At 41.5% G+C, this 14,221-nt stretch overlaps 1 protein-coding gene across 1 annotated transcript in view; it reads right to left on the reverse strand.

Annotated features, from left to right (window-relative positions):
• VPS13B (vacuolar protein sorting 13 homolog B) overlaps window positions 1-14,221 on the reverse strand; it is a 1,405,890-nt gene that overhangs the window by 194,594 nt on the left and 1,197,075 nt on the right. Inside the window, exon 41 of the mRNA XM_075353076.1 lies at window positions 715-896. Coding sequence (XP_075209191.1) covers window positions 715-896 — 182 coding nt within the window. The remainder of the gene's footprint in view (window positions 1-714; window positions 897-14,221) is intronic.

The raw sequence follows: 14,221 nt of genomic DNA on the forward strand, positions 1-14,221 counted from the left end.
ACTTTTTTCAAAAACGCTACTTGTAGCGTTTTTGAGCTGCGTCCAAATACTGTTTTTCACTGGATCCTGACTATACTGCATGCAAACGCATGTGAACGCTGGCATGCTGATAGACAGGATCCTGCTTGCTCTACTGAGCATGCCCAGAAACCAGCCTGGCGTGATCAGTCTCTCTCTCCCCCTCCCTCTCTCTCCTCTCTCTCTCCCCTGCCTGAGAGCAGCGGACGCTCATAACCAAGGTAAATATCGGGTAACCGAGCAAAGTGCTTCGCTTAGTTACCCGATGTTTACCTTGGTTACGTGTGCAGGGAGCAGGCAGCCCGGCTCCTAGCAGCTATGGACGCTCGTAACCAAGGTAAATATCGGGTATCCAAGCAAAGCACTTCGCTTAGTTACCCGATGTTTACCTTGGTTACCAGCATCTGCAGCTGTCAGATGCCGGCTCCCAGTCTATCACGTTCAGTTCCCCTCACTCCCGATCACATGACTTCAATGCCCGCCCATAAACTTCAAGTGGCAAGATCCTGCAAAATAACACATGCGTTTCCATGCGTTTTTCTTTGGAAAAACAGGATCCACTTTTACAGCAAAAAAAACTTTCATGACACATGCTAAGAAAAAACGTAGTGTGAAAGCAGCCTTACCTGTAAGCATCTGTGGACGGGACAGTTTTAGGTTTATCTTAATTATATCACAATGTATGATAAAATATACCTGTGCCTAATTGATCCAGATGATGACACAAGTGCAATTCTAGATGAGCAAACTGAATGGAAACTCCGATACTAGGAACCAGCCAGGGAGTAAAACAGGAATCCACCCTTGTACAAGCTGCAAGTGCTGTAGGAGTCACAAGCTGGTCACAGGCACTTTGAGAGCCAGATTCACTTTCAGAGCTATGGGAAACATAAAAAAAGACGATTTTTTTTTTTTTTAAAACTATAACTGAACTATTCCAAGATTATAAAATGTTATATGATAAGTGCAGATGGTCTTGTCCGTTTGCCCAAAATACTGTGGAAAGAGCAGCCAACATAATTATATTTTATTTCGCATCTGACCATTAGAATTTGCATAAATATTTATCTGGAAAAAGTGGCATTCAATTGTGTAATTATATCCGTATACTGTTATTCTTTCCTATTTATAATAAAAAATGCTACAGCTAACGAGCCAAAAAAGATAGAAGCAGAACGACTGAAGCAGATGTAATTAATTTACTGGCCTGATATTAAGGATGAAAAAAACAAGATGCATTAGTAAGGATATATTTAGAAAGGGTCACTAATAGCATCGGTATTAATGTAGCCATTTGTTACCTGAGGCGTATAGATTGAAAAAAACAACAACAAAAAGGACAAAAATGAGATGAAATAATATTTAAACAATGAAAATGAATATATATGCCAAAAGGTTTCTAAATCTCCAGTATATAGCTAGTAGGTGCTTGAGGGCTCTCAGGTGGCCTCATACCATGGAAATAAAATGTATTGGACGCTGGCTGAAGTTTTAAGCAGGAACAGGAAATAAAAACATTAATAATTCTTTTTGTTTCACTGGATATTTTGCAATGTCAGCCTGGGAAGCCATGAGCCCACTCAGGGTATGTGCACACGCTGCAGATTAGATGAAGAAATTTTCTGCACCAAAAACACACCTTGTGGCATAAAAACGCACCAAAAAACACATGGTGTGTATATATATATATATATATATATATATACACACAGTGGAACCTTGGATTAAGAGTAACTTGGTTTGAGAGCGTTTTGGTAGACAAGCAAAGCTTTTTAAAAATTTGTAACTTGGTTTAAGAGCAATGCTTTGCAATAAGAGCAAATACTCACCGTGCACACTTCCGGTTCTGTCCTTTCACCACGCTCTGACCCGCTCTGGAGGTACCTTTCTGTACATATGTACTGTATACAGTATACCATTGTACAGTACAGTATATACTATATAACATGTCTATCAATTTGCATTTGTGGATACAGTATTGTGCTTTCTTTCTGCTAACTAGTACAGCACATTGCTTGTACTGTAATCTAATTGCCTGTGCAGTATTCTTACCCCACAATTGGCTTAAGGTGGTGTCACACATAGCGACGACGACAACGACGTCGCTGCTAAGTCACCATTTTCTGTGACGTAGCAGCGTCGTCCCGTCGCTGTCGCTGTGTGTGACATCCAGCAACGACCTAGCCCCTGTTGTGAGGTCGCCGGTCGTTGCTGAATGTCCTGCTTCATTTTTTGGACGTTGCTCTCCCGCTGTGAAGCACACATCGCTGTGTGTGACAGAGAGAGAGCGACGAACTGAAGCGAGCAGGGAACCGGCGTCTGGCAGCCTGCGGTAAGCTGTAACCACGGTAAACATCGGGTAACCAAGAAGCCCTTTCCTTGGTTACCCGATATTTACCTTAGTTACTAGCGTCCGCCGCTCTCAGGCTGCCAGTGCCGGCTCCCTGCTCCCTGCATACGTAGCTGGAGTACACATCGGGTAATTAACCCGATGTGTACTCTGGCTTGGAGTGCAGGGAACAGGGAGCCGGCACTGGCAGCGTGAGAGCGGCGGACGCTAGTAACTAAGGTAAATATCGGGTAACCAAGAGAAGTGCTTTCCTTGGTTACCCGATATTTACCTTAGTTACGCTTCCACACGTCGCTGCTGGCTGGGGGCTGGTCACTGGTGAGATCTGCCTGTTTGACAGCTCACTAGCAACCATGTAACGACGCAGCAGCGATCCTTATAAGGTCAGATCGCTGGTCGTGATCGCTGCTGCGTCGCTATGTGTGACACCCCCTTTAGTTCTGCCCTTATTTTGAGATCAGATTTGAGGTGTGTTTTTTGGGTACTGTACTAGAATAAAAGTTGTCATATTTATACAACATTTTTCTCTATAGTACCTCCCGCACCCCAACAATGCTATTATAAGCTAAAGTGCAGTTAGTTTCATATGTTTTTACTGTACAGTATTTTGTATTAGTCTACTGTAATAATTTTATATGAATACAGTTTATTATTTTGTATTACTGTAATAAGTTCATATAAAAGCAGTAAATATTCTTGGGTTGTGGAACGAATTGTCTGCGTTTCAACTATTTACTATGAGAAAATTCGCTTTCATATAACAGTAACTTGGTTTAAGAGCAGACACCCGAAACAAATTATGCTCGTAATCCAAGGTTCCATTGTATATGTATATATCTCGGCACGGTCACTGCCAAACTCCACAATAACTCAAGACAAAGTACTAGCTACCACCACCAATAATTTACAGGCCAACTAGACCCCAGTTAAAGGTAGCGAATGGCTTTAAGGATGCGTTTTACAGAGCAAATGGAATAAAGCTATTACATTTTATATATTTAATCTGAAAAGCAGGCAGTGTTTATGAAAATATATAAAAGATGTTACAAAGGGGACAAAACAATACAGTATATACATTTACATAAAATAAAACGTAATAAAGGAAATTAATAAAACTGTGACACAGAAATGGCTCAGATTTATGAAAGGAAGAATGCCAATGAAATGTGGAACAATACTACACAGCAGTGTATCTTCCTTGCAATTGAACAAGTATCATAATTTGACATTTGCTTTTATTAAAGGGAACCTGTCAGCAGAAATTTCGCATTAAACCTAAAATATTCCCCCTCTGCAGCTCCTGGGCTGCATTCTAGCAAGGTTCCTGTTTCTATTGTGCCACCTTTGAGACCTAAATAAATACTTTATAAAGTCTTACCTTTTTGTATGCAAATCTTTTTTTATGGTCACGGGGGCGGGCTCTCTTGCGTCCGTTAGCCGCCCTCCTGCCGCTTTACGCCGTCCCCCATCGCTCATTTCCATAACTGAGGATGCCGCCCAGTGCTCCCGAGGTCTCGCGCATGCGCCGTGCCACTCTCGCGGGACTGAGCACTGTGCAGTGTGACTGCTGGTGACGTGATTGCGCAGGCGTGATATTATGGGCGGCGCTGTGATTGTCATCAGCAAGTACCCGCCCATAATCTCGTGCCCGCGCTTTTCACTCTGCCTCCATTGTTATGCTGCTTCGCTCCTCCCATCTATTTCCTGCTCCAGGGAAAGATGGGTAAGAGGTGACGTGGGTTCATATGGCCAGCGCTTGTGCATAACGGTGGAGGCAGAGTGAAAAGCGCGAGCACGAGATTATGGGCGGGTACCAAGTTGACCACAAAGGTAATTTTGTGGAGGTCCCTAATTCAGAAGAATTAACCCTGTCTAAAACACTTAACTTCTCATTTCCATACCTGAGCACTGGGCGGCGTCCTCAGGTATGGAACTGAGCAATGGGGGTTGGCGTAAAGCGGCAGGAGGGCGACTAACGGACACAAAACAGCCCGCCCCCGTGACCTTAAAAAAAGATTTGCATACAAAAAGGTAAGACTTTATAAAGTATTTATTTAGGTCTCAAAGGGGGCACAATAGAAACAGGAACCTTGCTAGAACAAGAATCTTTTAGGTTTAATGTGAAATTTCTGCTGACAGGTTCCCTTTAACACCCAGATACTTCCCTCTGGTGACTTATAACAGGGCTTGTCATGAGATGTGGCTTTGGTCTCTAGAAAATTATGAGAGCTACAATTTTCAGGATATCTCCGACCTGATGAAAGATATTGTGATCATCTATCTTATCCCCATTATACCTTTGTATAGAGATGAAACATAGCATGAATAGCATCATCCATGCAACCAATATTCATTTGGGGCTCATGCGCTGATAGTGCAATTACTGTATATGAAAATGTGCATAATATTCCCCTCAGGATCAGAATGCTGAAAATGTATCTCCCATAAATATCAGATCGATACAAACCCCAATATTTATCACTGACCACCGGCCCCAAAAAGTCTGATTGGTTCATTTGAAATTCAGCAGAGCTGTCTTCAGAGGTGACACACTTGACACTTTTCAAGCTCTGGTATACAAACTCTAGGCTTTTCATCTGCTTATAGCAGATATACCAGTTTTAATTACCTGTCCACACCAGTAGGCCCTACTTCAATTAAGATGGAAGTGTCATCTCTCTACTTTCCCTGTTTTAATTAGTGTCTCCCTTTCCCAGTTATAATTAATCCCATATGTTCAATGTGGGGGTGAAGAGGTCTTTATGGATTTTACAATTTTTCTCTTTGATAACTATGTTGCCCCTACGTAAAATAATAATACTTATACTTATCTCCAGTGCTGGCACTGTCTCTCCTGCGGCTCACATGACATCGTTATGTCATGCGATTTCTGGAGCCAATCAGCGGACGCTTCATCCCCCCCTCCTTTGGACAAATCAGACAACCAGAGTAAGTTAGAGCTTTGGCTGCTCTCTTACTGCCACTGGATGTCAATTACGTCCTAAAGAGGGGACATTGACATGACTGCTGATTGGGTGTAGGTTTATGGTTACATAATATCATGCAAACCCCAGCAGAGCAAGTGCTGACTCCGGAGGAGAGTATAGATGTTATTATTTTACTTGGAGGACCCATAGTGATTGAGAAGGGTTGTCCTAGTAATGGCCAATCCCTTTAAATGGGAAAAAAAATCACATTGAATCAAAATAAAAATGTAATAAACATAAATTATACATAAAAATATAACAGGTTCAAGCTAGGAATTCTTTCAGCAGGTAAAAAAAGAGTCTATTTAGTCCACTTACCTCACAAATCAATACATACAATCCTTTTACACCCAGTCATTAGCTATCCATACACAGCAAATTAGCAGCCAAAATATTGGTGGCAAATGCCCAGAGCACATACCCCACCAGCCCCATTTAGGGAAACTCATTGTGTGATTAAACGAAATGTAATTTCCCCACGTACTGGAACATTATAAAAAATCAAAGTGTCTAATATTTATTTAAATGAATAAATTAATTAATCAATTAAAAAAACAGCACATTTTTGTGACTACCACAGACCACACATACACTCCCTGACATAATTTCTGTTGCTTATCCATGTTATGTAAATAAAAGCTTATAACCTGATTTAAATTCATCCATTGGTTTTATAAATTACTCTTTTGAATGCTGAAACCCTCAAAAATTTGGTTTAGGCTATGAAAATAAAGTTGCTGCAAAGCTGAAAAATTGATCAATTAATGAACACAGAAAAGTCAGATTTTGGCAAGACAAAAGTTTTGTTGCCTTGTCATATAATGCACCCAATCCTAGTTTACATCCTCACCTGTGCTCACTAAATGATCCGTTAATTAGTGGGTGTATATAAAAAGAAATCCAGCACCCCAGACCTTCACTTGAACTGCAACTTGGCCTCTGACAACATGCCAAACATTCACCCTGCGACCAGAGCCTTGATTATCAAGATTCTGAAGAGCAGATCAACTGCAGAGGTGGCTGGCACCTTTAATGTATTTCAGCGTCAAGTACAAAGAATTAAAAGATTTGAAGAGACTGCAGAGGTTTTTGACAAGCCTAGATCCGGCAGACCACGCAAGACAACTGCTCAGGAGGAACGTTTGTTGGTTAGAAAATCCAAAGCCAGACCCTCTTCCACTGCAGCAGAGCTCCAACAGGCCTGCTCACCTCAAGTCCCTGTGTCCACTAGAACAGTTTGTAAGATTCTGTTTCAATGGTCGAATCAGTGCCCAGAAGCCAGCACTAAACAAAAGGCAATTAAAAGTCCCACAGCCTACTAAACAGATGGACACTGGAAAAGTGGCAGAAGGTGGATTTCACTGATGAATCTTCAGTTGAATTACATCACAGCTGCTGCAAATACTGCAGGAGACCTACTGGAGCCCGTATGGATCCAAAATACACCCAGAAAACACTTAAGTTTGGTGGTGGAAAGATCATGGTCTGGGGTTACATTCAGTATGGGGTGTGCAAAACATTTGCAAGGTGGAAAGCAATATCAATAGCCTAAAATATCAAGAAGTATTAGCTGCCTCTTACATTCCTAATCATAAAAGGGGTCAAATTCTGCAGCAAGATGGTGCTCCATCTCATACATCCATCTCTACAACAAAGTTCCTCCTGGCAAAGAAGATCAAGGTGCTCAAGGACTGGCCAGCCCAGTCACCAAAAATGAACTGCATTGAGCATGTTTAGGGTAGGATGAAAGAGGAAGCTTGGAAGGCAAAATCAAAGAATCTATATTATTATTTATTATTATTATTTATTATTATAGCGCCATTTATTCCATGGCGCTTTACAAGTGAAAGAGGGTATACGTACAACAATCATTAACAGTACAAGACAGACTGGTATAGGAGGAGAGAGGACCCTGCCCGCGGGGGCTCACAGTCTACAGGGAATGGGTGATGGTACAATAGGTGAGGACAGAGCTGGTTGCGCAGTGGTCTACTGGGCTGAGGGCTATTGTAGGTTGTAGGCTTGTTGGAAGAGGTGGGTCTTGAGGTTCCTCTTGAAGCTTTCCACGGTAGTGGAGAGTCTGATGTGCTGAGGTAGAGCGTTCCAGAGTATGGGGGATGCACGGGAGAAATCTTGTACACGATTGTGGGAAGAGGAAATAAGAGAGGAGCAGAGAAGAAGATCTTGTGAGGATCTAAGGTTGCGTGCAGGTAGGTACTGGGAGACTAGGTCACAGATGTAGGGAGGAGACAGGTTGTGCATGGCTTTGTATGTCATGGTTAATGTTTTGAACTGGAGTCGTTGGGCGATGGGAAGCCAGTGAAGGGATTGGCAGAGTGGCGAGGCTGGGGAGTAGCGAGGGGAGAGGTGGATTAAGCGGGCTGCAGAGTTTAGGATAGATTGGAGGGGTGCAAGAGTGTTGGAAGGGAGGCCAGAGAGCAGGAGGTTGCAGTAGTCGAGGCGGGAACTATATGAACTCTGGGAGGCATGTAAGACTGCATTCTTTACTATTCCTGATGACTTCATCAATAAATTGTATGAAACATTGTTGAACCGCATGGATACAGTCCTTTCAAGCTCATGGAAGTCACACAAAATATTAAATATGGCTCTAGTAGCACCACAACTTCATTCACCAATGTTATGCAACATATCTTTGTATTAGAAGTTAATTACTTGTTTGAATTTTACATTACTTTCTGTGGGCGAAACAACTTTTGGCTTGCCAAAATCTGACCTTTCTGTGTTAATGAATTGATCAATATTTCGGCTTTGCAGCAACTTTATTTTCACAACCTAAACCAAATTTGGGAGGGTTTCAGCTTTCAAAAGAGTAATTTATAAAACCAATGGATGAATTTAAAGTCAGGTTATAAGCTTTTATTTACATAACATGGATAAGCGACAGAACTTCTGTCAGGGACTGTGTCTGTAGATCAAGCCATGACACTGGTGTCCTTCCAGGATCTGAGTATTCAAGCCCCCCAAAAAATAGCAAGTGGGAAAACAACATAATAAGAAAACAAAAAAAGAAAACGTTTACTCAATGTTGTTGCACTAATATCAATTCTTGACCCCAGGCTTCATTGGTAGACATAAATCACGACCTTCTGCTAACAATCACACCGGGTCAGAACAAATAAAAGCCTCAATTTAAATCACATTTAGCTGTCATTAAACTATTGCGCAGTGTAAGAATGCTGTTTATATTCTCACACTTGCGTCCGAAACTTAAAACACTGAGATTTCTCCGTGGTGAAGTGTTTACTTGTAGGACAAGCTCAAATTAGCTGGGATGTGAAATATGCTCTGCCCCCACACAAGTATGTTTATAATGAGTTAGATAGTGATGCGTTCTTAATGTGGGGCCATTTAAATGATTAATGAAAGCCTTAAACAATCGCGCTCTTTATAGAAATGCCATCTTTACGCTAATAGTGTGAAAGTGAAAAGGAATGGAGGGTCTTCTGCTGGTTCATTTATAGTGTATGCAGGGACAGCGATCTCCCCCATACTACAAAAATCTGGAAATTCCACCTTTCAAGTAACTTTGGCATTTATTGTTTGGTTATAAGGACGATTTCACTAATCAACCTCCCCCGCTGAGAGCAAAGTTTATTAACCATAAATGCAAAACAATATATAAAGTTAAAAAACGTAAAAATTGTTATAAAGAAAAAAGGTTAACATTAATAGGGGTGCCGAAACGTTTTCATATGACTGTAATATATATATATATATATATATATATATATATATATATATATATATATCTATTACTTAAGAAAGCAACCCAAGCGGTAAAATCAATCCATTCGATATCACTTATATCAGTCATTACTATGAACTATATAAAGAAGAAATATACTCCTGCGCTACACTCTGGTGCTGTAATGTCAAATGGTCCGACACAGGAACAATATCCTGACTTAGAACAAGCAACATTTAACATTCCCACAGTATTCACGTTACTGCGGTGCCAAGTTGACCACAAAGGTAATTTTGTGGAGGTCCCTAATTCAGAAGAATTAACCCTGTCTAAAACACTTAACTTCTCAATGACAAGAATGCATTCTTTCACAATTAACATCAAGAAACCAAGTCCTAGTTCTGTCCAATTAATGGGAAGCAGATGTTTAATTTCGTTATTGATTTCTTGATCCGCTTTTCCAATTTTACAGATCCTCTTGATATCTCTGGCTACTTTTGCACATGAAACAGGATGGAAGCAGCCGAATACTGAGAACCAGAGGAGACATTTGTATTGCTCACTTAGTTCTGTGGATGGGCGGCAGCATGACAAATTTCACTGTCAATTCCAAATCCCAGCACAAATATAAGTCGAAAAAAAAATTCCTTCTATCTCCACTGAGGATTGAGAAACTGGAGAAGGGCGTCCAACTGATATCTGCTTTGGGAACATCTCTACCAAATGGCTTCCAACTGGATTAATTTTGTGTTGTTTACTATGTATCCAGACGTCTTGGACTTTTTAATAAATCTATTGAGATTCCTCCTTTCTTTAGCATATTTTACCATTAAGGCCCAGAGAGCTGTGATCTTGGAACAAGAGTTTATTGGAAGTTTCTCGGAATGACCAGCGAAGAACATAATGTTCACTGACAGAACGTGGTAGAGTTTGGGAACGTATAACACGATTACCAGTGACAATGACATATTAACCAAAATATGCATGCATTCCCGTAATGCTACTTACTCTTGGCGTTGATGGGGTTTGTATGGAAAGGCAATGCAGAGCCCAGTCTGACACTTTATACTAGGCTCCTCCTCGTTGTGATCATGCTAAGGAGGAAGAACAGGAGACCTAACGCCTCCAACAAAGTGACTGATGCAGGTCCAAGTGGTGGGACCCACGTCTAACATTTAGCACCTGCCCAGTGGAGAGGTGATACATGTTAATTGTAGCAAAAGCCTTTTGCCTGGCTGAGGCTAAAGGCCTGGAGCATTAATCCCATGCCCCCTACAATTGCTTGTACGGAGACATCTCTTAAGGGTGCTTTACACGCTGCGACATCGCTATCGATAGCTAGCGATGTCGTGCGCGATAGCACCCGCCCACGTCGCTATTTCGTCAAGGGGGTGATCGCTGCCGTAGAGAACAATATCGCTACGGCAGCGTCATACGCACATATCTGCTTAACGACGTCGCTGGAGACACCGAACAATCTCTCCTTTTGGGGGCGGTTCGTTCGGCGTCACAGCGGCGTCACTAAGCGGCCGCCCAATAGCAGAGGAGGGGCGAAGATGAGCGGCAGAAACATGCCACCCACCTTTTTCCTTCCTCATTGCCGGTGGAGGCAGGTAAGGAGTTGTTCGTCGTTCCTGCGGTGTCACACATAGCAATGTGTGATGCCGCAGGAACGACGAACAACCAGCGGCATGGCATGCACCACCAACGATATTATGAAAAGGAGCGACGTGTCAACGATCAACGATTTTTGACATTTTTGCGATCGTTGCTCCAAGGTGTCACAGCTGCGATGTCGCTAACGACGCCGGATGTGTGTCACTAACGACGCGACCCCAACGATATATCGTTAGCGATGTCGCAGCATGTAAAGCACCCTTTACAGCAAACATGGATGCTAAACAGAGTCTTTACAGTTAGCGGCAAGATACCCCAATTCATACATCTCTATAGGCATTCCTACTCCATTATAGTAGGGCAGGTGAACAAAACGGTACCATTTCACAATGCACTAACTTGGGTTTTGATAAACACAGAAAATAATTACATATGCGAGAACCTCCATAGATAAAGGGAATCGTTCAGCAGGCTTTTACTATTTAATCAGGAAGCAGCACGATGTACGGGATATGCTACTTGCTCAGCAACTTGCTGTTGTTTTAATATAATTAGTGTTTTATCAGCAGGATATTATCACTGCAGGACTAGATGACTGGTGACAAGAGGTCTGGCTAATCTGTGCAATTCAGACCCCACCACTGATTGGCAGCTGGCTGACTATGTACTACCAATCAGGGGTGTGGGCGGGGTTACACGAAGCTCAGTAGTCATAGCAGTGCTACACCTACACTTGAGAAAACAAGGATTTTATCAAAACTGCATCAAACAGTCCAAGAGGTGACACATTGTTGGAATCATGTTCTCTGCCCCTACATCATGCTTTAACATTGTGCAAAAGTATTGCAATCCCATAGATGTCAAAGAAATGTACAGCTCGCAGTCGTACATGTCATTGGTCCAATCTTGTTTTCATTTTACAGTTATTCTACATGGTTTCATTGCCTTCAGATGCATGCCCTTGTTCGCTATGAGGCAAGGTTCATGCCATGTTTTCACATTCTGTTGACAAAAAAATTGTTTTATTCTTTGTGCATATTTTCTATTAAAATCGAACCCCAAAATTTGGAGATTGGTTTATAATTGGTTTATAAACAGGATCTATGTATTATAAAATAGAAGTCAATGACAAGAGGATGGAAAAGGACTGGCAAGTAGTCTTATTGAAACCTCTTTGTTTACAGACGGTGGAAATTCATTACCTAATGTAGAGAATTACTATTTCATATAATCAGCTATAAAAAGCTTATAATAAATAGCCTATGGGCACGTGGCCTGAACAATATGTGAAGAGGATGCACAGATGCTTTGCTCCTGGTCATTATTGTACCTTATTCTGCAGTTTCGCATACTGCATTTCAGTTGTGATCTGGTGCCGGAGTCATAATACAGCACCGGCTATAGCAAAAAAGAAAAGGTGGCCACAGGTTCGAAAAGGAAGCACTTCCAACATGGCACCTTCATTAACCGCCCTAGCCTAGAAGAAAGCAGTAGAGACTGACACTACCAAAGTAGAGCATTTTTCTGCTTAGCTTCCCTTCCTCTGCCATCTGAAGTTGGGCTAGAACGTGCATCACCACATCCCATCATGGCGTCTCTGGATTGGGACACTGCTCCAGACATTATCAACTACATGGCTCCAGTGTCACATGAGTGAACATATGAGGAGGAATCTCTATCCCAGACTGAGGACATTGAAGCAGAGTTATGTGTATGAGACCGTCTGGTTTGTTTTTTTTTCTCCAAATCCTGGATGAGAGCGCATACTATGGGAAATCTTGGAAACACCCAAAATGTGAATCTCCTTACTAAAACGGATGATCTGAAAAACAAACTCTATAAAAATATTTTATGTTTGGTCAGAGGGTAAAAAAAAAAATTGTGTTGAGTTGTTCGAATCTTTGACGATCAATACCACTGGAAGGCAAACTGTTGATAATTAAAAAACGGGTCAAATAGGCTCAAAGTGTGTGTTACGCAGGGAGTTCACCCATACCACATGTCAATAGTCAAGGTGTTTAAATCTCTGTTGTTGTTACTGCTCGGGCTACCCCAAAACGCCATCCAATTCCCTCCCTCCCCCCTCCCCCTCCCTGGTTGCCTCCTTGCAACCATCCATGGTTCTCCCCCTCTCCCCCACCTCTCTCTCCCCTCCCTTTTCTTATCTTCCTTTCTTACTCTCTGGTTCTGGTTGTTTGGATCCCTCATTTTGAGGATTAAAGAGTAAATTGGTAGGTTGATTCTATACGTATTGGGTATTGATTAACCTAAAAAAGTTGCAACTTGCATCAGACATGATTGGTGGTGGTGTGACAGGAAATGTGAATCATAATCAAAGGTGACACTACCACATGTTACAGCGTTGTTTTCTTTGTGTATTATTGCCAATGATACCTGAATCTCTCCTTTTTTTTGTAATGTAACTTCCTACAATAAAAAATTGATTGGATTAAAAAAAAAAAAAATACCACTGGAAGGACGCCCTTTCTCCTTTCATCACAACTGAAATACACTAAACAAATTTATAACTAAGTGGGTTTCAGACTTCAGATCTATGTAGACTAACCTGTGTAGCCTAGCTGTCAAATCTACGTAGACTAACCTATGTAGACTAGCCGTCAGATCTACGTAGACTAACCTATATAGACTAGTCGTCAGATGTAGATAGACTACATATGTAGACTAGCTATCAGATCTATGTAGACCAACCTATATAAACTAGCCGCCAGATCTATATTCACTGACCTATACAGACTAGCTGTCATAACTAATTCCACTAAACTATATAGACTAGTCGTCAGATCTACATACACTAACTTATGTAGACTAGTCATCAGATCTACCTAGACTACCTATGTAGACTAGCAGTCAGATCTACTTAGACTAACCATCAGATCTATGTACACTAACCTATGTAGACTAGCCATCAGATCTATGTACAATAACCGATATAGACTAGTCATCAGATCTACGTAGACGAACCTATGTGGATTAGCTGTCAGATCTTCGTAGACTAACCTATGTAGACTAGCCGTCAAATGTACGTACAGTAACCTATATAAACTAGCCGTAAGATCTATGTAGACTGACATATGAAGACTAGCCGTCAGATCTACATACAGTTAGGTCCAGAAATATTTGGACAGTGACACAAGTTTTGTTATTTTAGCTGTTTACAAAAACATGTTCAGAAATACAATTATATATATAATATGGGCTGAAAGTGCACACTCCCAGCTGCAATATGAGAGTTTTCACATCCAAATTGGAGAAAGGGTTTAGGAATCATAGCTCTGTAATGCATAGCCTCCTCTTTTTCAAGGGACCAAAAGTAATTGGACAAGGGACTCTAAGGGCTGCAATTAACTCTGAAGGCGTCTCCCTCGTTAACCTGTAATCAATGAAGTAGTTAAAAGGTCTGGGGTTGATTACAGGTGTGTGGTTTTGCATTAGGAAGCTGTTGCTGTGACCAGACAACATGCGGTCTAAGGAACTCTCAATTGAGGTGAAGCAGAACATCCTGAGGCTGAAAAAAAAGAA

The sequence above is a fragment of the Anomaloglossus baeobatrachus genome, chromosome 6 (assembly GCF_048569485.1).
Source record: "Anomaloglossus baeobatrachus isolate aAnoBae1 chromosome 6, aAnoBae1.hap1, whole genome shotgun sequence".
In the NCBI taxonomy this organism is placed as follows: domain Eukaryota; kingdom Metazoa; phylum Chordata; class Amphibia; order Anura; family Aromobatidae; genus Anomaloglossus; species Anomaloglossus baeobatrachus.